The sequence below is a fragment of the Camarhynchus parvulus genome, chromosome 3, assembly GCF_901933205.1.
Source record: "Camarhynchus parvulus chromosome 3, STF_HiC, whole genome shotgun sequence".
Lineage (NCBI taxonomy): Eukaryota > Metazoa > Chordata > Aves > Passeriformes > Thraupidae > Camarhynchus > Camarhynchus parvulus.
Window position 1 is genome coordinate 70507180 of NC_044573.1, and position 22515 is coordinate 70529694.

At 40.4% G+C, this 22515-nt stretch overlaps 1 protein-coding gene across 4 annotated transcripts in view; it reads right to left on the minus strand.

The window, feature by feature from the left end:
• KLHL29 (kelch like family member 29) overlaps positions 1-22515 on the minus strand; it is a 391289-nt gene that overhangs the window by 144100 nt on the left and 224674 nt on the right. For 3 of the 4 annotated variants that reach the window (XM_030946673.1, XM_030946675.1, XM_030946672.1), the window contains exon 4: positions 1785-1898. The exons of the other annotated variant lie outside the window; for it this stretch is intronic. In XM_030946673.1, coding sequence (XP_030802533.1) covers positions 1785-1898 — 114 coding nt within the window. The remainder of the gene's footprint in view (positions 1-1784; positions 1899-22515) is intronic. 4 annotated transcript variants of the gene reach the window in all.

The following is a 22515-nucleotide window of genomic DNA, read 5'->3' on the forward strand; positions in this document are numbered from 1 at the left end:
TTAGTCTCCTTAAACACCATCCAGCGAGGAGCCACCAGTCAGAGTGAGCTCTGGAGCACCATGGCACAGATCAGAGACACACGGCTCAGCAGTGGGGTAAAGTCCTCGCTTTGCAGCAGATTTAAAAACACTCCCCACCTCGAGGTTAATGACACAGGCTTGGAGAAACCCATGAGTGCAGCAGGCCCACATCCCTGTGATGGATGCATTCCACCCCTTGACCAAACTGGGGTAGTTTCGTAGAGGCTGCAAAGGAAGTAAAGGTCTGATCTGTGTCCAAGACAAGAACTTCTCTAGTGTCAACATGTTCTCTGAAAAACCATGAAGGAAACAGTGACACAGTGAGCATCAATGCACATGAGCTTGGAACACTGATCATGTGATTAACACATGAATAGCTGGTGGCTTTTCCAAGACTCATTAATCAAGGAGCAAAGAAATTTGTTGATACAAGAAGAGTCATGCATACCTTTTCCATCACATGCAATTGGACTATAACCCAACCACTTAATTCCAGAAATTTGACAGCCTAAGTGAGCCTTCTTGAGCTCTTCTGGCCAGGCAGCCTGGTTGCATGGCGGTGATCCTTCCATGAGCTGGGACAACTCTCAAGAAGGCTCCTTGAGACAGTGAGACCTTTAACCAATGGCTGATCTGTCAGGAACCTAAATTAATACTAATGAAACATTACTAATTCATGTAGCTACTCAATATTAATTATTATCAACTTATTATAGATCATTCCATTAGATATAATCCATTGTCCAAGTGTGAAACCTTGATTGGACCTAACTGAACCAAAGCTCTATAATGAGTTTAGAATGCAAGCGGGTCCACTCTGAACCTTGTGACTCAACAGAAGACTCTTCCTCACTCTTTGTATTTCTTTCATTAGATATAGGCCTTTGTCTGAGACTCAGACTGGACCTGGCTGCACCTAAGTTCCAGTTCCACCACTCTGTACCTCATGACTCATCAGGAGAGTCTTCCTTACCATTTTTCATCTCCAGTCTCTGTGCAAAACATTCTACCTTGATTCTAACTCAGTTTGCATTTGTGCCCTTCTTCCATGCAGTAATTAATAAGGTGAACCTCACCATCAAACTTGCTTAACCTTTGTAAACCACTTTTAAACTTCGTTAAATTCCACTGAACTTACTGAACTAATGAAACATATTGCTGTTTCTCTCTTGAGTGAGGTGCATTCCACATATTCACAGGAGTTCCAGACCAGCACAGCATCAGTACCTTTACCCAGCCCTGATCCTGGTTCCATGCAGAGCACAGCTTCTGACCACTCAGTTTGTGAGCTGATAAGAAGGCACATATATGAGCATGTCCAGCTTCTTTCCACCACCATAATCAACCCCAATTTTTCTGGACTGAGCCTTGGCTACTCTGATAAATAAGAAAGCCCAAATTCCCTCGCTTTGACAATGCAATGGAAGATAACTCCATACTGGGAAAGGGTCAGCCGCTTCTGTCTCTTCAACCTTTTCTAAGGCCCACCACCCACATCACCTACAGGTTTATGAAGGAAAGAGAAGGAATGAGATTATGGAAAATAACAGAGAAAGATGGGATAGAAAAGGGTTGTGAATTGACCACAGGTGGTGTCTTTCTTTCTCATGGCTGACTGCCCAGTACAACCACCGCTCTCATACCAGCGCTCCAGTCATTAGCTAGGAATGAATGCAGGACCATGAAATGACAAGAAGTGCTTCATAAATGCTACTTTGTATTCTGTCTTGGCAAATTGCACCAGCAGAGGCTCAGGTACTCACCCAGCTGCCTTCATTTCTCAGCGAGAACATCAGGGAACGGAGCTGAGGTATCGAACCAAGGTCCCGGCTGCGACACTTGCTGCTCCAGGACACCAGGGACATCAGCGCACGACACTGGGTTCGAGCACAGAAGCCCCACTTTAGCCTGAGCAGAACCTCCTCTACTAACACGGTCTGCATGCAGATCAACCCCAAATCAGAGCAAAGCTACGAATGCAAAATCATCTCACGACGGAGGAGAAAACGCGCGGCACCGGGAACAACGCGGCAGCTACAGAGAACATGCACTGCGCAACGCGAGAGGGCTCTCAGAGATCCTGCAGGCATCCCATGGCACGGGCACATAAATCCACTTCATCATAAGTGCTTTTTGTCAGAGGGCTTAAGGAAATATGGGCAGTAATGGAGTAAGTGCTTGTCAGACCAGAATCCCAAGGGTGCACAAAGGATGTTGCCCTTATGTACTGGCAAAGCTACTGAAGAAGAACCTAAAGGCAGACTTCTTGAAAACTAAACATTTATCTTGAATGCAAATGCTGGCCATTGCTAGGCTCAGAAGTCACTCCATATGGCATTTTCATGCCAAATTTCCCATGGAATTCTTTTAATTATCCAAACAGGACCCCAAATTTCATTCTGGATGAGGGCCTGAAGCATTAGAAAGAAAGAGAGGAATACTTAAGAAGCAAAATGCCCCAATCCCAGCAGTAAGTTACTGCAATAAAAGTTCCTTTTTCTTGTACTGGATGCCGACATTCTATATTCAAGCCCTCTGAACTCAGTATTTCAATTGTAGTACACAGTCCGTGGCAGGAAAGTGCATGTTCTCTGCCTACACAGCAGGCACATAAAAAGAAAGGGAAGAAAAAAAAAAGAAAACCAATATAAGCCTGTGAGTGTTGAACAGTGCTGCGTGATATTAGTGATTTATTAACTTGGTTTGATCAATAAGGCTATCATCAAGGGCACATTTAGTTTGCACATATATTTCACTTTCTAACAAGCACTTTTGTGTGCTCACTTCAGTTTCCATAATCTGATCCAGGTCTCAGGAAGCTTTCTTTAAGGGAGAACAGAGAATTCTTTTTCTAAAAAAAGGATCAAAGTATACTCAGTCAACTCTCAAACAAAAGGACAGACAGTACTGTAGAAACAGCATGCTTACCTTTCACAGCAAAAAGAAAAATAAGCCTATAGGCTGGGCTTTATCACTGCCTTAAGTTCATCAACACCAATTAAGCTATTAAATTGTGGCTGAATTTGGATCACAGCAATTAAAATTTTCAACTTTCTTTGAGTGTCTTCCATCAGTAACATGCTAATTTAATGCATAATTTAAACTCTGCTGTCCTTTAATTCAGCATTTGTAAATAATTTAAAAAAACCCTAAAAATCCTTTTGCACTTACAAAGCTGACCCCCTCCCCCTTTTGCTACTGCAAAACAAAAAATACTTTTCAATCAAGAATTTATTTAATTTTTTATATCTGAAAGTAAAAGCCATAAAAAAGATGAGAAACTGATTTACAAGATAAAACAATTAGCTCTGGGATATGTACATTAAGACTAATAAATTTCACATCATATTTTAAGAAGTGGAGGAGGAATCCCAGATATATTAGACTTTATTCAAATTCTATTGAAATTATCAATTAAGAGCATCTTAGGAAGGTAGGTTATGCAGGCACTAAAATTAAGATGTGAAAAACAGCATTAGAGTGCTATTTCTCTCAGACACTATACACTTTAATAATCCATTCCTTTTTCTACATCCAAGATAACATCTAAAATCTGGGTATTCTTGTAATTGGTCTAGTCTTGTTAAATTTTTTTTTTGTGTAGAGGAAACACAAATGTATTTCACAGTGAAAAACACTACAATAATATACTGCATTCCCTTCTAACCCAAAATCACAGATCTCAATGATTCTTATTAAAACCTTTTTTCCTCTGCTTTAAAGCCATTTTCCTCTGTGCAGACAGATGAAAATGCCCATTAAGATTCAAGCAAGTTTGTGCAAAACCGGCTCGAAACCATCATTATCCCATTGGTTCCTAAAAGAAGGTAAACATTCCCCAAGCTGTTCTGACCAGACATGACTGGCAGATGCTTTTTGGGAATGAGGTCTCAAGACACAACCCTATTTCCATTCAGATTCAGAGCTTTAAGAACACAGGAACTTCAGTGCAGGATCAGGCAGTGAGGTAGACATTTAATTTGATTTACAACAGACTGCTAATATATGGTTTTTCTGGAAACACAGTCACTGTTTTCTTCAATTCTCCTGCTCTGTAGGTTTTACATCAGAGCATTCCTGCTTGTTTTGTTTCTGTATCTCTGTGCTACCAATAGGAAGCTGCCCAGTACTCCTGTTTTCTTTCAGCAGAACGGATTCGTGGACTAGCACGACTGCCTCAGGTGCCTCAACCACCATCCTTCTAAAAGATTTATGGCAAACACATTGCATCCCAAGATATAAATCTACCAAATGGCTATTAGACATACTTTGCTGTCCACAGCCACATGATTTAAAGCAAAACTGATAATGGTATAGCTTGGTCTAGCATTACTGGTACACCTGTCAGAATTTTGCTACATCGCTGCACATTTTTTCCAGATACCTCATTCTTATTTTGGGTGTGAATCAGATGATCCTTTAGTATTACTCTGTTCACAGCAACTTGTGATGGTAAACACTCCTTTGTCATCCAAGGATAAATGGGTACCGTCAAGATTAAGCTCTACTTACATTTCCTTCATTGATTTACATTCCTTTACTTTTTATTCTTTTAAGATTAAATTATTCTAAGCCATTGGACTAAATGAGAAGAGGAAATCCAACAAGGATGTGAGTTTGGCCAAAGACTTCTCGGTTTTTGAAAATCCCCTGTTATGTATCTTTAGAAGAAGATTCATGTTACAAAAAGCATAAAACCTCACACTCTCTTTGCTCCCAGGAAGTTAACACAAAGTAAACCACCTCTAAAAATAATCTCCCACTCAAGAAATGTCAAGGTGACAGGGAGAGGGAGAGAAGGGTTATTGTGAGCACTAAATAACACAGGTTAGTTCTGTAAGCCATGAAGGGAAGGACAAACTAAAATTAAATGACCTTTGGTAGGGATACCTCACCTACAACAGCAAGTCGTTATCTGATCTTCCTAATTCTCCTCCTCCGCTGTTGCAGATCATGGTCCATCAGAAGCTGCTATTCCTGCTTAGGATGGGTGCAGGGCAGACAGTGCCCTTGTATTCCCCCTGGATGGACTGTCAGGGAGGTCAGCCTGGGGTCACTGCAGGTAATACCCCTGAAGAGGCAGCCTGTCCCCTGCTGAACTTACTGTGGCCTTCAGAAGAGCAAGGGGAGTTCTAGCTGTTCTTGTACAACCTTTGCCTCCAGAATACAAACTGAGCCTTGGTTTGTTGTAATAAAGGTTCAGTTAGAACACAAATCTGTAAATATCTAACAGTGCAGATCAAAAAGGCCAACTTTGGTCAGAGCTATTGATCAGAGTGAGAGAAGAAGCAAAATGGGGCCACACACCTACTCTAAAAAAAACCCAATAGGTATGCTTTCCACACAACAGGTGGGAATCAAAATAATCTTTGTTGAGAATCCAAAATCTCCTTTCTACCCATACAACAGTTTTTGGAGTGACTGTTAGCTTCAGACAAGCACTGGCTGTACCAGATTTTCCAGATGTTATTAGAATAAAGCACAGAGACATATCTTGTTTTTTCGTGATGATTCTGTGCCAAATTCAAACATAGATCACATGTCGAGTTTCTTAAAATCACTGAGTTAACAAGAACGTTGAGCCATTAAGCAAGATCTTCCACCAAACATGCCTGTCTCAGAAAGGGTCACAGAATTTGTGACATTTAGATGCTTTGAGAGGAGATATGAAATTGGACTGAATGATAACTGTAGGTCCCTTCTGACTTAACTAATTCTATTCTATTCTATTCTATTCACAATTAAATAAGCATATGTACATAGATATATCTGTATCTCTTTCCCTTTCTACTACTGAGCTGTGGATGCTATAAAAAAGTTCATCATTTTCTAAAGTAGTCCAAGCTTCATATACTGGGGAAGAAAAACAAGAGGTAAAAGCTAACAGACTCACTCAGGGCCTGCTTTTCTAATGCTGCATTTGATTAATTATACGTTTTACTTTCAATGGCTGCTTCAATCAATCCTGATCAAATTAACAAAGACAATGATCAGAAATACCAGACTAAAACACAATACAAATTATTTGGTTCCAGGGGATCCAATCAAAGGAAACAGGATTAAATTAACCAGTGATCGGATTAAGGAAAAGTTGCTGTATAAAGTCAGAAATGTATTAGTATTTCGGGCCATTTGCTGTGTCTGTAGGTTGCCATTTCCTGCTCTTTACCTAGAGTTCTCAATACACTTTAAACAAAATTGAGTTTCCTAGGTTTTACAAAGGTAATGTGGAAGAAATAAAATAAAATAAAATAAAATAAAATAAAATAAAATAAAATAAAATAAAATAAAATAAAATAAAATAAAATAAAACAATTATTATTATTATATTACTATTATTTCACAGTATCATAGTATATGGGGGTCTGCCACAGTAGGCACCCTCTAAAGAAAATATACACCCTCATACACCCTCCTTCCCCAGGAGTTTGTACCTCAAGGAGTTTTCAGCCTATGTGCACTACACAGAGATCAAAACATGACAGAATATCAGGATACAATCAAAAAGACAGAAAAACCCATTTAATTCTACAACGTTAGTGAAGTACAAAGATGAAAAAGCTACTGTTCAACAAGGAGCGTTAATGAAAGTTGCCAGTGATACAGCTGAAAATGTAGTTCTTACCTAAAAATGAAAGGAAATGCAAGTATCACAGGAGAAATACTTCTATTTGCTGTGTACTAAGCTGAACCTTTAGCAGTTGACAAGGTCCTACAGCACTGAACAGAGATTTACTTTCAAATGCCTTGGACTCAGGCTGGTTCAACTGGACCAGTCAGTGCCGAGCCGCAAAGGGACTTTGTGTCCAATGTGAGGCAAAAGAAAGGCTGGGGACATCAGTAGCCAGCTCACTTGGAAGTAATTCAGAAAATATAAATGCTGAGTTAGACTGAAACCAGACTCAATTCCTGCCCTCTTTTTCTGCTAAAAGATTCACTTAATAGATAAATGAGGGATGTAGAGAGGTATTCCCTCAGGACTGTTAATAAAGCTACTTTAGAATGCTGGCACGCTGTGCTGCTTGTGAATCCTGGCCCCACATGCTGCACGGGATGAGGAAGGACACTGGACTGGATGTTCTGCTCACGTGGCAGCAGTCCTCAGCAGCACAGAGACAGAAGAAACCTACACTGCCACTGATCCCACTGTGCACATTAGGGGCCAAAGCAGAGGGTGCTCCCAATCTTTCAAAAATGATAAGAAAAGGAGCTGCTGTAGTCTGAACAAAAACAAAAGGCAAAGCAGGTGTAAGCAGGTCAGATCCTAATCAACAAATCCAAATATTTGTCTCTTACGAAGGTATTCAGGAACTGTACGGGAAGACTCCTTCACTATCACCTGGTACAGTGCCACTTCCATCTCTAAGTATGTTCTGTTGGTAACTGCCAGCAGACATCACGCCCATCCAGTCACCTGAAAGGACTTTGGCACTTGTGATGGCCCCAGGACTTTACTTGCATGCAGGGAACAGACCAAGCTGAGTGTTGTGGTAGCTGACCTGAGTGAGATGGTCTTTGCCCCAAATGAAACCAGAGGAGACATGAGACAACAGCTGCTGGTCAGCAAGGCAGATATTCACCCGTGGGATCTGGTCTGTATGGCCACGGCCATGTGTCCTTTCCTTGCAGCTCACTATTTACACCAAGTATTTGTGCTGAAAGACTCTCCTTGCAAGACTGAACATTGGATGAGCTGCTTTACTTCCTGAGCTCGAGAAAGTATTTAGAGAAACATCCATCTCTCCTTTCCCATAACTTAAGGGGCTAAATATTTTGTCTTTGTTTTCAGCTATGACAGTGAGTAAATTTTAAAGCATCTCTTTTAAAGCATCAGCTCTTCTCAGCCAAAAGACATTTGGCACTATTGCCAATTAAGAATGTATTATCTGGTCTCTTCTGTCCCCTTAAAGAGTAACTTATTTTTATGTATGGGCTTTTTCTCATGCTGTGCATTGCTACACTCTTTTTTCAATCTCATCACAATTTTTTTGGAGTGTTCTCAGTTTCATTTTCTTACTTTATTTTCCTTGTGTCTCTGTCTCTCTCTTCACCCTTTCTAACATGCTCTCTTCTAAGTGAAATCAGAACCCAATTATACTCCTGTTAGAACTGAACTTTCAAATCCATCATGTGCCAGTGGGCTCAAAATTAGGCAAATAAATTCCCTCAACCCTACAAATTAAATTGAGTCTTTGCATATGTTCTTTTAAGAGCACAAAGATGTCAAGTATTCACCCAGCTGTCACAAAATATGATAAGCAGGCTCTTTGAATTCCTATAGATTTTCTAAATCGTTTGTCAGATTTAACCGAAATGCTAATGGATCCAAAAGTAAATTATAATCTATCCTAAATACCTGGTTATTATTTGTGTTCCAGTAGGACTTGGAATTATCAGCTGAGGATCAGGGCACAATCTCTATGCATTTCACACACAATGACAAACATCATCATAAAACTTTCTCAAGTTTTATCTCATTACTTTACAACAGCCTCCTCACAGCTATACTCAATTTCATTTAAGAACAAAAGTACCAGCAGCTTGTAAGTATCACTACCCAATGTGCTGGCTGTTGAAACCTGGCTCTTCCATTTGGTAAAGCCAGCAATTGTCTCCCAAATGCAGAGTCTGAAGGAATAAAGCTGTTATGCAGGTCAGGCTTTGCTCAGGCTTCATTCTGGTCAAAGCTCATGATAGAAAGGGAGCAGAGCCAGATCAGCCTCATCCAAAGGATGGGCACCTGCACAGAGCTGCTGATGTCAGTGGGTTGGACATTCCACAGTGCACCTGCACCTGCTCTGTGTGGGGCCAGCACTTCCCAAATGTGTAGAACTTGCTGTCCTGGCACCAAACACCTGTACAGGACTTCTCCAGGGGCCAACCCAACACACTCAGGGAACCTGTGATGGGGTGAATGTATCCTGGGAGTTGTCCTCTCCATATATCCTGGCTGCTTGTCCAAAAACCTATTAGGGCACTGCTTTAAGCAGGAGGGCAGCAGATCCTGGCTGTCAGTGATAATCCACTGCCAAAATCAATATGGTTGGCAAGCTTGCTTCACAGATATTTACGATCAAAGAGCACATTTCCTAGGAATGTGTTGTCAGTCCCATTGTCTTGGCTCAGATTCAGCTCCAGTAATTACATTCCAGCCCACCTAATATTCCCCTCTTGCTTTGAGGAGCCCTCTCATCCAGTCCCACACTGTTTCACTGCATCATGGTCACATTCAGCACCAAGCTGGACACATGGAAACAGCTTTCCCTGTTCACGTTTTATACAGCAGTTGCTGCTTAAAAAAGCTTTCTGATTCTTAAAGAGGTGAAAACTGTAAGATACTCTTGCTGCTGTTATTTAAATTTTTTTTTTTTTGTCTCTGGAACTAGTCGTTTAGAGACATATTTTAATTTCCTTCTCTTTCATGAGTAAATTTTTACAATGAAATTATTTACCAAAGGTTGAACTAGGTAGGTCTCAAATTTGTTTTTTTTTTTTTTATTTCACTAATAAAAGTAAAATAGCTATAAAATGTGATTGTCTAAAGCTTTTCAATACCAAGCTTGAGGGAGTTCAAGCCCTTTCAGAACTAGCCAAGAGAGCAAACTCCACTGGCAAACTAAAAACCTGCCTTTCTCAGTGGAATAAAATTCCTGTTTACAGCTGCACAGGGCATAAAATGGGAGGCTTTAAACTTGTGACATTTCCATGTCTGGAAAAGCTGTCACACACCCAGCATAGCATCTTACCTTGAGCTGTAGGCCCAGGGACATCAGTAGCATTATCTGAACTGGAAGAGTACCAGAGGGAAAGAATGGTGTATCTAAAAACCTCCCAAAATCTTTTCTATATTCAGAAAACAAGTGTTTCCCCTATGGGAAGAGAGCTCTATTTCCAGCTGTATGTGCTTCCAATCTTGCTTCTCAAAAACATCTTGGTAGTGCTCAACTGATCAACTCCTTCCCATTAGAATTTCTCTTGAGGAAGATCTCTGAATGCACAAAGTGAGAGAAAGCACTGGGGTTAAATGTTTTTCAAAAATATTTTCAAAAAATATTTTCAAGACTGAACAACTGTTGGAAGCTGCTCTGAGCCAGAAACTGGTCAGATCAATGCTGTACACATGGTTTTGCGGTCAAAGGAAGGTGTGCTACATACAAGTCATCATCAGTCGCCTTTGTCTGCATTCCCTGCACTCCTCTGCCTTCCCAAAGGGACCATTTGGAGTGTTTAAACAACTGCAGTTTTAAATAGACACCCTTAAGCATATCTTGCATTAAAATGTATGAAGAGTGCCAAACAAAACAAGCCCAGAAAAAAATAAAAACCAGAAAACTATGCATCTGAGAAAGACTAATAAAGTATGAGTGCATGAATGTATTCTGGAACATTTGCATGTGTCAGAGGGAGTGGAAAGGAGGTGAGCATGATGAGAAAACAAGAGATGAAACACAAAGTGACAGGAAAAAAGCACGGGTTTGGGAAAAAAAGAAGCAGGGAGGGAAAAGATTTTCTTGCAGATAGGCAAAACCTCTGTGTACAACACAGGGGGAATTTTTTAAGACCGAGCTTTCATCCACTAACATCAATAGGGTTATTATAACTAACTTGGTAAGATCTAGGGGCAGCAGCTAAACAGGGTAATACAGGTACCTAATTTTGGTGTCATGTCTGCTTTTCTCTGTCAGCTCTGTTCGAAGCTGGAGTCTGGCAGCCCTGGATAACAAGTGGTCTAAATTACTCATCACTCTCTGGATGGTAGGAGCCATTGTAAACTCTCTGACTGTGCCCCTGTGAGCACTGCAGCAGAACCAGAGGGAAAAAGGGAAAAAAATGACAAAGAACATCACCCAGCTATATTACAAGGAAAGAAAGAAATTCAGGGACTCTATGAAGAGAATGATGACCTAAACCAAAGAAGATGGGATATTGGAAGTTAAATTATCTGTACAGAAAAACTGAACGTAAAAAGATGCAAAGGAAAATACAATCTATGTAGCTGCAGCCTAGTGCATCTACAGGGAAAGAAGCCAACTTCGTCCCCCTGCAAAAAACCCTAGAATAAACTAAAGGGAGTACGTAGGAAGGAGGGACATTTTTGGTTTTGAAGTATCTAGTTCCTAATTTAATCTTAATCCACTCTGACATTTATCCTCATGGATAATTCAGTATACAAATTTAAGGCAGAAAAAGAATCTATAAAAATAATAAAATAAGCTGCTTGCAAGGGCAGTATCAGCAAAAATTGCCCTTGGGTAAAAATAGTTCCTACTGCTTTGTGTCCCTTTCAGCTTCAGGCAATGTACCAAGATCCCAGGAACTACTTCTTTTCCCCTTGTGCAATCATTTGTGGCTCTCATCCAGCCTCTGATTATGCTAATTGTATTTGATGGAATTTGTATGTACTCTCCTTCGCTCTCGTCTCAGCTGAACATACACAAGATGCATTTTTAATTTTTAACTCTTCAAAAATAAATATATAACGCAACTTTCTCCCCAAGGTTGTGTAAAAGTCAACGTTATTACTACTTCTAAACAGCAAATATACAGCCTTTATTACTAGCAAAACAAATAACCCCTTCTATATTAATATGTTGCAACAAAGCTTTTAGTTAGTGTGAGAGGAATGTCATAATGTAAGAGTTTGCATAACACAGTCTGATCATGTCACCTAGACACAATTCCGTTTGCATTAAATTAAATCCACAATCATACGAAGGGCAACTTTAATATAAAGATACAGGCAAGTTGGCTAGATCAAGAGCCTACATCATTCTGAGAGACACTCAAAACCAGAGAGACAGTGAGCTATCGTAAAACCATTCCCAAGGGTTAGCGATAAAGCCCAGGACTTAAATTCCTGAATAATTTACTTATTTTTTTCCCTTTAAAAAGCATTCTTTACCAAGTTGCGAAACATCAAAACCCACTGGATTTTGCTGAGACAAAACCAGATGACCTTAATGGCCTCAATCGTAGTTCCTTGACTGCCTTCAAGTCCCCAAATGCAGCAGCGGCTGGGTTATTTCATACTTCATGGAGATCCTCTGAACCTCTAAATTATTCTTTTCATTTTACAAACTGGAAGCTAAAGAAAAATGTAAATGCAAGAGTAAAGGACTTCCTTCCTCTTCTAAATCAAAACAGTACTGGCTTTCCATTCTTTATTTAAGTGAATTTTAGTGTAAAATGCCCAGTGGGCCACCCTGTGCACCACAGCTCCACTTTCCCACAGCTAAAGCCTCACCATACCCGAGTCTCTCCTCAGGGACAGGACACTGACCTCCCAGAGCACCTCAGTGTGGGACCATGCAGGCGGACCACCACAGCTGGCCCTGCCTTCTAGGGCCACACTTCTGGGGTAGTCAGGTGTCTTCAATAACACAGGGAAGCACTGCAGGGATTTCTGTAATTGCCAAGGCAGAGAGGGCTCTTGATTTCTGCCCAAGTCCAGAGAATGGCGTTAGGGTGGCCAAACCTGAAGCCTGACAATCCAGAGGCACCCAAAGGCCCTTGAAAGCCAGACTTGGAGAGCATGTCACCTCCAAAAATGGGACATGCGGGCATTGAAATGTCAGCAGAAATGAGGCAGGAGATGCAAGTTGTTCAGGGGGTTTGGGCACATTCCCTTCTGCCTCCCAGCCCCAATATCTGTACATGACCACAAAATTTGGGGTTGAAGTCTGAAGGAAGCAGTATTCAGCCATTACCCTGCTCATACTAGAGCTTTGACCAAATGTTTTTGTTATTGTCCAGGCATCTGATGTGCCTGTGCACATTACTGGTGTAAATATCAGTTCTGGAGGCTGGGTCCCCAGCCACCCATAGTTACGGACCCTCATAGGAGTAGTCAGTCCTCCTGAAATGGGCTCCTTGAGGTGTTTGATAGGAGTGAGAGCCCTCTGCATGTCAGAATCTGCCATGTGAATCTGTCCGTGGTGGAATTGGCTCTTTTCCTCAGTCTCTGTTTCTTCATTCTCCACCCTTGTACAATGAACTGACTGCCAACCACTTCTCTTGCAAGGGTGGCTGCACTTCACTGGCAAAATGTGTATCACTTATTTGGAGTTCAGAATAAAAGTAAATCTATTAAACAAAAAAATAATAATAATAAAAAACAACCCAAAACCAAACAAACAAAAAGAGAATCTTCAGAACTCTTGCCATCCCTGACATACTCTTAGAACACAATACCACAGCAGCTAAAACACATAAATCATCCAAAATAACAGAAGCACTTCACCTCATGTCTGCTGTTACCTAAAGTCTTTGTGATTCTTTAGGCACAGTTGTTATATACATGCAAATTTTAATTAAGGGAAAACTTGGCTGAATACTAGATAAAATTATTTGTTGTATCATATATTTGAAAAGTAATGCATCATTCTAATAGATTATTCAACGGATATTTCCGAACTTCTATAGAAGTGTTTAGCTAATGCAAAAAAGAAAGATTAATTGAATAATTTATTTGATGGACAACAGCATTATTCATTAAATACATTATTCAACCAGTAGTATTCAAGCAGTACTGATTAATTAAAATGAGAGAGACAATTGCTTTTAAGCACAACTCATTCAGATCCCGGTTTTGGCTCCATTAAAAAAGGGTTTTGCAGAGCAATGTCTCAGTGAGAGTGTAGATGGTGCAGATATTCTTTGTGCAGAAGGAGCCATGTCCTGAATCACAGTGTCCTTGACCAAATTTATCTGCATGACTGTGGTAGGATTTGCACCTCTTAATGAATTGCCGGCCTATACTGGGGTTGGATTTGACCATCCTCAGCTGTAGAGGTATTTTAGCACATGGAATAGATTAAATGAGATTATTTAATTTGCAACCTGCAGAGAAGGTCCAGCTTGCTAACTGCTCCTGCTATGCTCTTCTTGGGAGCTTTCAGATAGGAGAAAGAAGTAATCTTGGCAGCCCCTTTCCTACTTGGTTTCCCAAGTGTTTTGCAAACACTCTTCCATCCCATGACTAAGACCTCCGATTACCTGACAAAGGCCCAGCAGCGTCCTTACCCAGCCTGGTGACATGCCATGCCTATGTCCCGTGGTGCTGCAGGACCGCAGAGCATTTCAAGCATCACCTTCCCAAGCTGCTGTGTCACCAGCCACGTCCCCAGCACGGCCCAGGCTGCTCTGCCCTGCCAATGGGCACCACTGGGACAAGTCAGTGAAAACACCAGTGCTTCAGACATATCAGCTGCTTCTGCTACATCAGCACAAGCATTTTAGCAAGTTCCATTCAGCAAGAAACAATGAAGAACATCAGGCCTTAAGGGCAAAAGGCTGACAACAGACGAATCCACCAGATCGTGGCAAAAGGCAAACACCCTATCTTTAGTCCCAAGTAATTACCTCCTAGCAGCACACAAAAATGGAGAAATTCTCATTCCCCACAGATGGGAAAACCACCATCTGAATAAAACCAGCCTCATGATCGTGACAGAAGGCGCATTTAACATAGCCTGCACATGACAAGGAATATGTATCGCGCTAGGACTTTATAGACATAATAAACCCTTGTTAAGTGCCCACCAAATGCACCGTGGAGAAGGCAGCCATAAAAATTGGCAAATAAAGACCCTCTTAAAGTTTAGCAAGCTTCTAAAAATATTTTACTATTTAACCAAGTATCTCCCCTATTACAAGGGGGGTTCTAGGACAATTTTCAGGGAACAAGGCTCAAAACAGTACAAGAAGAGTTACAATCACACTGACTAAGTATTAACTGAAACAAGTTTGGTAGCTTAATTAACCCTACTATTTTAAGTAGAGTTTCTTTTAATGATTCAAGACACATTTCCACTCTAATCCCCTACTCCCATTTGGAAGGAAACAGATGAATGCGATGAAATGCAATGAAGATGATAAATTCATGCCACTCGAAAAGTGGCAAATGACATTTACTGGTCTCTCAGTTCCCATTTCATGATTGATATGGAACTATAAACAAGAAAATAAGTACTGTTAAAAATCTTTCTATACAGTGGCAAGTAGGGTTTTAATGGTGGCTTGCCTGTGCTTATTAACAAGCCATGGCAGTTGCTGCACACTGATCAGTAACTGCGTGAGAGCTCAGCCTACTGTGGAAGTCCTGAGCCTATGTACTTTCAATTTTAGAGCATAACCATCATACGCTCCACAAACCAATGAAATTTCTAATAATACAAACCAATGATGTGTTAAATTGAGACACTTCTAGCTTGAATGCCAAAAACTTCACTATGATTTAAAGGATCTGCGCTTACCTTTCTCTATCAATTTACTGTTAATTTGCTACCACTGGAGCAATTTACAAAAAGGAAAAAAAAAAGGTAATATTTTATTTAATTTCTAATACCAATCCTGGTCATTTCCAATATACATTCAAATGCCATTTATTGTACAAAATGCAATATAGTTATTCAAGAGGAATAAGAGATGCAATGAGAAGTGCTGGGGGGGAGCAGGCAAAAAGAAATCACCCTACAAAATATCTGCATTTAGAAATAGGTGGCAATCCTCACTGCTTCCCTTAGAAGAGGCTGAGGCATTAACAAAAGTTTAGGTCATAAATGTTTGGCTGTTTCAATTATACCAGGCATTCTATATTTGTTTATTATTTATTACACACTTTTACTCCTGTGCTGGTTATCATCAAATTGTAGCTTCACAGATAATCTGTATCAAACAATATGTAAATGGCCTATGAAAATGTGGGGTTTTCTAAAGGTGCCTGCCACCTTATTTCACCCCAGCTTCTCAAGACAGAACCTAACCATTTATTTATGATCCTGTTTGTACTTAATAGCAGAATCAGACATACAACAGGTTTTTCCTCCCCCCAGGATCCTGTTCCCACTTCCTACTCAGATACTAAGATATATTGTAATGACCTTGCATGAATCACATTGACGTCATGCAGACTAGTCTGTGGAATAATTATGAAAATACTGTTCAATTTCTCTCTCCAGGGGCTCTCTAAAAATCCCTTAAAATCTTTGCCACATCTTTACACAGGCAGATAGTGGTAGGACAAGGGGGAATGGCTTTAAAATAAGAGTAGAGAGATTTAGATTAGATGTTAGGAAGAAATTCTTCCCTGTGAGGACAGTGAGACATTGGAGCAGGCTGACCAAAGAAGCTGTGGCTTCCCCAACCCTGGAAATGTTCAAGACCAGGTTGGATGGGGCTTTGAGCAACCTGATCTAGTAGAAGGTGCCCCTGCCCACAGCTGGGGGTTGGGAACTTGATGTTCTTTAAGGTCCCTACCACTCCAACCCATTCTATGATTCTAAGATCTTTCCCCTCTCCAACTGGCTTCTGGAGTAAGTAAAAGGTCACAGCTTCAAAAAGAATGGAAACTGCTCAGGGTGAATTCGGGCACCTTTAATACAGAACATTTAAAACTGGCTTTGCTATTAAACTATAGTTTGGCCACGTGAGATGTGGCCTTCAGCAAAGCAGGATACACTGAAATCACTCTAATTCCCTGTGCAGCAGTTGCACTGCAGAGCAATTTCAGAAACTCCAAACTTTGCTGATAGACAACAGCAGAGCATAGCCCAAGTCAAACCAATCCCTAGCAGAAACCTGGTGAACACAGCAGCTCTACCGAGTACAGATCTGACCCTTGGGGCTCAGGTACAAGGTTAGAAATTGATAAGGTAATTGTCCAACATCAGAGCCTGCAGTAAAAGCAGTTGCAACAATTAAATGTTAACTTTTTATATTGAAGGACAGCAGGAAAAATAGCTCACCCATCATCATCTCCTCCTGCCCTCTAGCTGGCTCGGTATCATCACGCCCAGACTACCTTGTTATGTGCCAAATTCAGTGCACAGTGGAGAGAAAGGGCAAGCAAAGATCTCAGACCTCATTTGTGAATAGAAGGCTCTAAGCACTCAGGTTGCCTTATGGACATGGTACTTAATAAGCTACCCTGCAATGCTGCTCCATGTGTCCTTGGTTCAACACCCACTCCCTGCACTGCTGGGAAGCCCATTAGAGCAGCACAATTTACTGCAAGAAGGAATCTGCAGGCACTGTGGCCCTGGACACAAAAGAGCAGAAGAGACTTTAAAATAGATCCTGCTCTGCCCCAAAGTCAGTGTTAAGCATTTCACATGGCTACTGGAGGTGTTCTTAAATATAATTTTTGTCCTGTGGTTTATAAAATCATAGCACAACTTAAGATGGAAGGGTCACTTTAAGGCTGTTCAGTCTAACCTCCTGCTTAAAGCAAGGCCAATCTCCAAGACAGATCAGGTTGCTCAGGGCTTTGCCCAGTGGAGTCTGGAATATCTCCAAGGATGGAGATGCTACACCTTCTTTAGCCAGCCTGCTCCAGTATTAGACCACCTAATTTCGTTTTAAGCAACTGATTGAAATTTCCCTTGCTGCAGCTTGTGACTGTTGTCTCTTCTCCTCCTGCTGTGCTCCTCTGAGAAGAGTCTGCCCCTGCCAGACACCCAGGAGAGAACTCCCAGGAGCCAGTCACCAACTTCATGCCATGATCACAACCATTCCAGACTTGTGCTCCAGTTAATTTTTCACCCACCTTACAATATACCTACCCAAAATCTAGAAATAGCAGCCCCAATTTGCATACAAGGGTACTATGGGAGACCTGTGAAAAGCCTTGCTTAGGTCACAGTGACTGTCACTGCTCTCTCCTTGTCTGGTCTAGTGTTCTTCTACCATGGATACTAATTTAATTCTCCAAACTCTGGCATTAGGAATGGAGCCAGAGAGACCTGAGAGCAGAGCTTTCTCAGATGTAGTGCCAGATACTCATGGACTGAGAGTGTGTCCTTGTGTGAGAGTTTCTTGGGCAAAATCTGAGATTAGTTTGGGCTTGATGAGCTCCCTGATTTCTAAAATACAAGACCATCTACAGAGACAAAGCTACTGGTGTTTATATCCAAGGAAAGGCACTATTTACCTGCTGCCTTCTGAACAGAAATAAGCACTAAGGGACACAAATCTTTCAGCAGATCACTTGAGTATGAGGTAATTTGGTGAAAGCCCTGTATCACTTGGTCACATCTATGCCACGGGAAATGTGGGCACTAAGGCACAAACATCCTTTATGTCTTTTATCCCTACTGTGCCATTTCTTCGTAACTGCTAAGGTGCAACTCCTGTGGGACTCTTGGGGAAAGCAGAGCCAGGACAGAGTGGGGGAAATCAAAACAGGAAAAAAATGCATAACAGGCTCTTTAAAACAAGGTAGTTTATGGCTGTGAATGACAGGGATGAGTTTAGGTGACCTTACATGATCTTTCATGAGTTTTGGATGCTCCACAGTATAACTGAAGGCTCCCCTACTCCTTTCAAGAGGAGACACCTTTTGATTTCCAATGCTGTTTGCACTGTGCTTCTGCACACACTTCTGTAGTTATGCATGCAAATGTGCCCTAATAAGGCTCCCTTTTCTACTGCAGATATTCCTTCTTTGTCACTTATAAACTTGCAACTACCTAAGTATTGATTCCTGACCAATTTCTCACTATTATACACAACAGTTGTGCTGTCTGTATTGCTTTTACCAACTGCCAAACTTTTCTCTGGAAACAAAAGTATTTAGAGACACAAATAATAGTCACTGGCTGCAAAGTCTTAACTGTACCTAATATTTTCTTACTTGTCTTTTTTTTTTTTCTTGAACACGAACAAATGACTTCTTACAGGCAGGGAGGTGATGCTGACTGCCTACTGTGAACTTTGATTCAACAAGTTTAACTGTGTTCTCTGCCTCCAGCTAAATGGTGAGATTTTTTCACAAGCTTCAGCATTCCAGATGTCAATGTTTGTGTTTCGACACACATTCTGACAGATGAAAGTTTAGTCACAGAAGAATAAACTTCTTAAATGGCTTTAGTTGTGTCATAAGCCACAAGATTTGCCACTAAAAAACTTTCGCTTCTATCAAAATAATACCAATAAAAATGCTGAGAAACAAACTGTTGGTTACAATACAGTTCAACATTTCTTTCAGGCTTTTTTTTTAACTTAAAAGTGCTTTTCATTTGCAATGAAATTTTCATCCATCATACATCCCCCTGAAGTCATACGATCATTAAGGTTGTAAAAGACCTGCAAGATGGAGTCCAGCAGTTAACCCAGGTGTGTTTACCACTAAACCACATCCCCAAGTGCCACATCCAAGCACTTTTTGAACATTCCCAGGGATGGTGGTTTCACCACTTCCGTGGGCAGCCTACCCCAATCCCTGACCATGCTTTAAGTGAAGAAATTTTTTCCTAATACCCGATCTTAACCTTCTCTGGTGCAACCTGAGGCCATTTCCTCTCATCCTGTCGCTTACTGGGGAGAAGAGACAGACACACACCTGGCTATGACCTCCTTCTAGGGAGCTGTAGATAAAGTCCCCCTGAGCCTCTTTTTCTCCAAAATTTCAAAGTGACTTTGAAATAAGATCAGCCACACATACCACTGGGAAAAAAAATCTTAACATTTTTAAAAAGAGGAAAGAAAACTCCTACTTATTCCAATGTCTTTTTGTGTTAACTTTTTTTGTTACCCTCTCTAAAGAAAGCTATGGAGGAACATGGGTGTCTTGCTCAGCAGTGATAACTGTGATGCAGAAACAGAAAATATCCAGCACTTCAGCAGAAATACCCTGGAATGTTTCTTTGAATGCCTTTCACACCTTTTCCATCAAATACTTTTCATCCCATTTAAAACAGTAAGCTGCCTTATAGCAGGTCTTCCTCCCTGCAGACAACCAACCAGTTGCTCTGCCATCCCTCCAACTCTTCCACAAAATGACCTGGAGCTAAAAATTCTCTTGTTTTCTCATGGAGGTGAGAAAACTTCAGATACATAATAAGTTCATAAATACCTTTAAGCTAGCTTTGAAGTAACCAGTCCTTACTAAACTTGTCTGTTCTAAAAGGTAAAAGCGAAAGCTAACACCAGCTCTGCACCTATTGAACTACATAAATTCTTTTAATCTTAATGACTGTAAATACAAACTATACACTGCCATCCCATCCTCCTCTCCATCACCACTTACACCTCTCTACATGCTCTTCTTACCTTCATACACATCTCTTGACCTCCTTTCTCCCTCCCTGTCTTTAATAGCAGTATCCATTGACCACCCCATGGTGCCAATATATCCATAGAAAATTTCAGAACATTAGATACAATGCTATTGCTTGGACACTTTGCTTGAGTACTTTCTTGCTACTCACCATCTCTTTCTCTTTTTTTTTTTTGGTGCGTAAGTCACATTTTCAGTTGGATCAAGGCAAAACTGCCCCAAGAACCACTGAGACAACTGAGCATTCATGCCATGGACCCAGGTTGTGTCTGTTCACTGACACTGCTTAATGGCAAACATGCCACCTGCTCTCACTAAAGAAATACATTTACAAGTAGTCTCTACCCACAGTTTTTTGCCACGAAACTGTTTTTTTCTATCACAGATACTCAATTGCAGCATCACTGTCATTTTCCAAAATGTAAGCTCTCAAAATGTTAGCTGCTGTTAAATTCTAAAAACGGTCTAAGTAATAGCTGTGTTTGTAGAAGTTCATCTTCATTTATGGATTCTGAAATAGGATGTGTAGGCTTACAGCTGTCTGAAGTGACAAAAAACAAAACCCCGAAACAAACAGATCTGTGAATTCTCATTAGAGCCCCAAGAAGTGAAAGGACTGAGGTGTTGGCATATTTGAGGTCAGGGAAGGCACAAAGGGAGCGCCCCACGAGCACAAGGACTGTTCAGACTGCAGAAGAACCCCGGGGCTGAAGAAGCTGAAAGAGTTTTAATATGAGCAGCTAAAGACTCCCTGCACTGAGCCTGGCTATGTCTTCCTAAGCTGGAAAGGCAGAAGGGCAGGCAGTTTATGCACTGTGCGCCCAAAGACTAATTCAATGCCCCAAATGCTTCCTCAGAGCCATTTCAATGATTCCAAGGGAGCTATTTTGCCAAAAGTATTATGAGAATATTTTTATTTCAATAAAATGGCTACCTTGCCAGAATTAATTCCAGCAGATGTTTCAGCAATTATAAAATCACTTAACTAATTATCTCAAATACCTTTTTGGCTATCTCTACTATGATAAACACCTCAAACTAAATTATGCTGAATAAACTGCAGTGGGATTGTATAAAACCTTGGCTTTGGGAGAAACAGGATGGAAGTTAGTGCTTGGCACTTAATGTCATCAGCATTATAACAATTCAGCTAAAGTATATATAATTTTGTTGCTGACCTTACATTATTATATAATTAAGGTAATTTAAGTAATTACTTGCTAAAAAAACTAATTTTGTTCATCAACATAAAGACTCTCAAAGCACAGCAATATGAGGGAATTAGATTCCAATGCAGCAATCTGGGAAGAATTAGAACCTCCACTGAATAAAGTGAAATGGGAGTAAGCAGTAAAAGGGAAGAAAGGACAGTAAAAGTTCCGGAAACTTGGTTACTACTCTGTATTTTGACACAGACATCCCCTGAAACTCCCAAGTACTCTAAACATAGTAAAAATTTTCTTGTCACATATAAAATATCCACCGTGAGACTTGAAACTGTAAACTTAAAACTAATAAGGTGCTAAAACTCTCCCAAGCCAGACAAGCAAAACTATTTCCTTAGGGATGTCTATAATCAGAGTGATTCTGTGACTCTACTGAAGACAATTTTTTCTCTCCCCTTCAAAATATGATTATCCTAGAAGATGCCAACAAATTAACTCTTTAATTGAGTACACTGAGAATGCAGCAATCTCAGTTATTTCAAGCCATAAGCTCATCCATAAAAATATCCCACCTAATTCCTGCACAACAATGTAATTGTAAACCACAGAGCTTTTCCTCTGAAGAAATGTCTTATTATAAATGATAATATAAATGATACACTGGTGTCTTTTGCAAACTTACCAAGAATTAAGAGGATGTCAAAAGAATGTTACGTTTGAGAAACTTCAAGTGAAGTTTTTTGGATTACTGTCAATTCATTACCTCTTTTAGAGGCGACAACCTCCTTGTTTACCTGTGTTCAGACTCTTTTCAAACTTTTCTGTCTCTCAACTTTGTAAAAAAAAATCCTGTAACAGAAAATAATTTATCCAGCTTTAAACTTTGATTGTGGTTTAACCTTGATGCTATTTTGAACTGGATGATGGCAGGTACCTGCTTTTATGTCAGGAGGAAGATTCTGTTACAAGTAACCAATATTTTGTTTGTTTAATAACTAAGGGATTGCTTGAGTATATAACTGAGCAGTTAAATATTTGGCAGGGCTATGAAACATGTTAATTAAAATTTTAAGTTACACGAATCCTACAGAAGGATTTAATAGAAGAAGCTACACTTGAAGAGACTATTTTAGTACTTCAAGCAAGTGTGCCATGCCAATAATATAAAGTTTCAAAGTACTTTATCTATAAAGCCAGGAGACTTTGATATACACAATCTATATTTTCTAATGCAAGTGAGAGAACTTTCAAGCACTCTTAAGAACGTCAAGC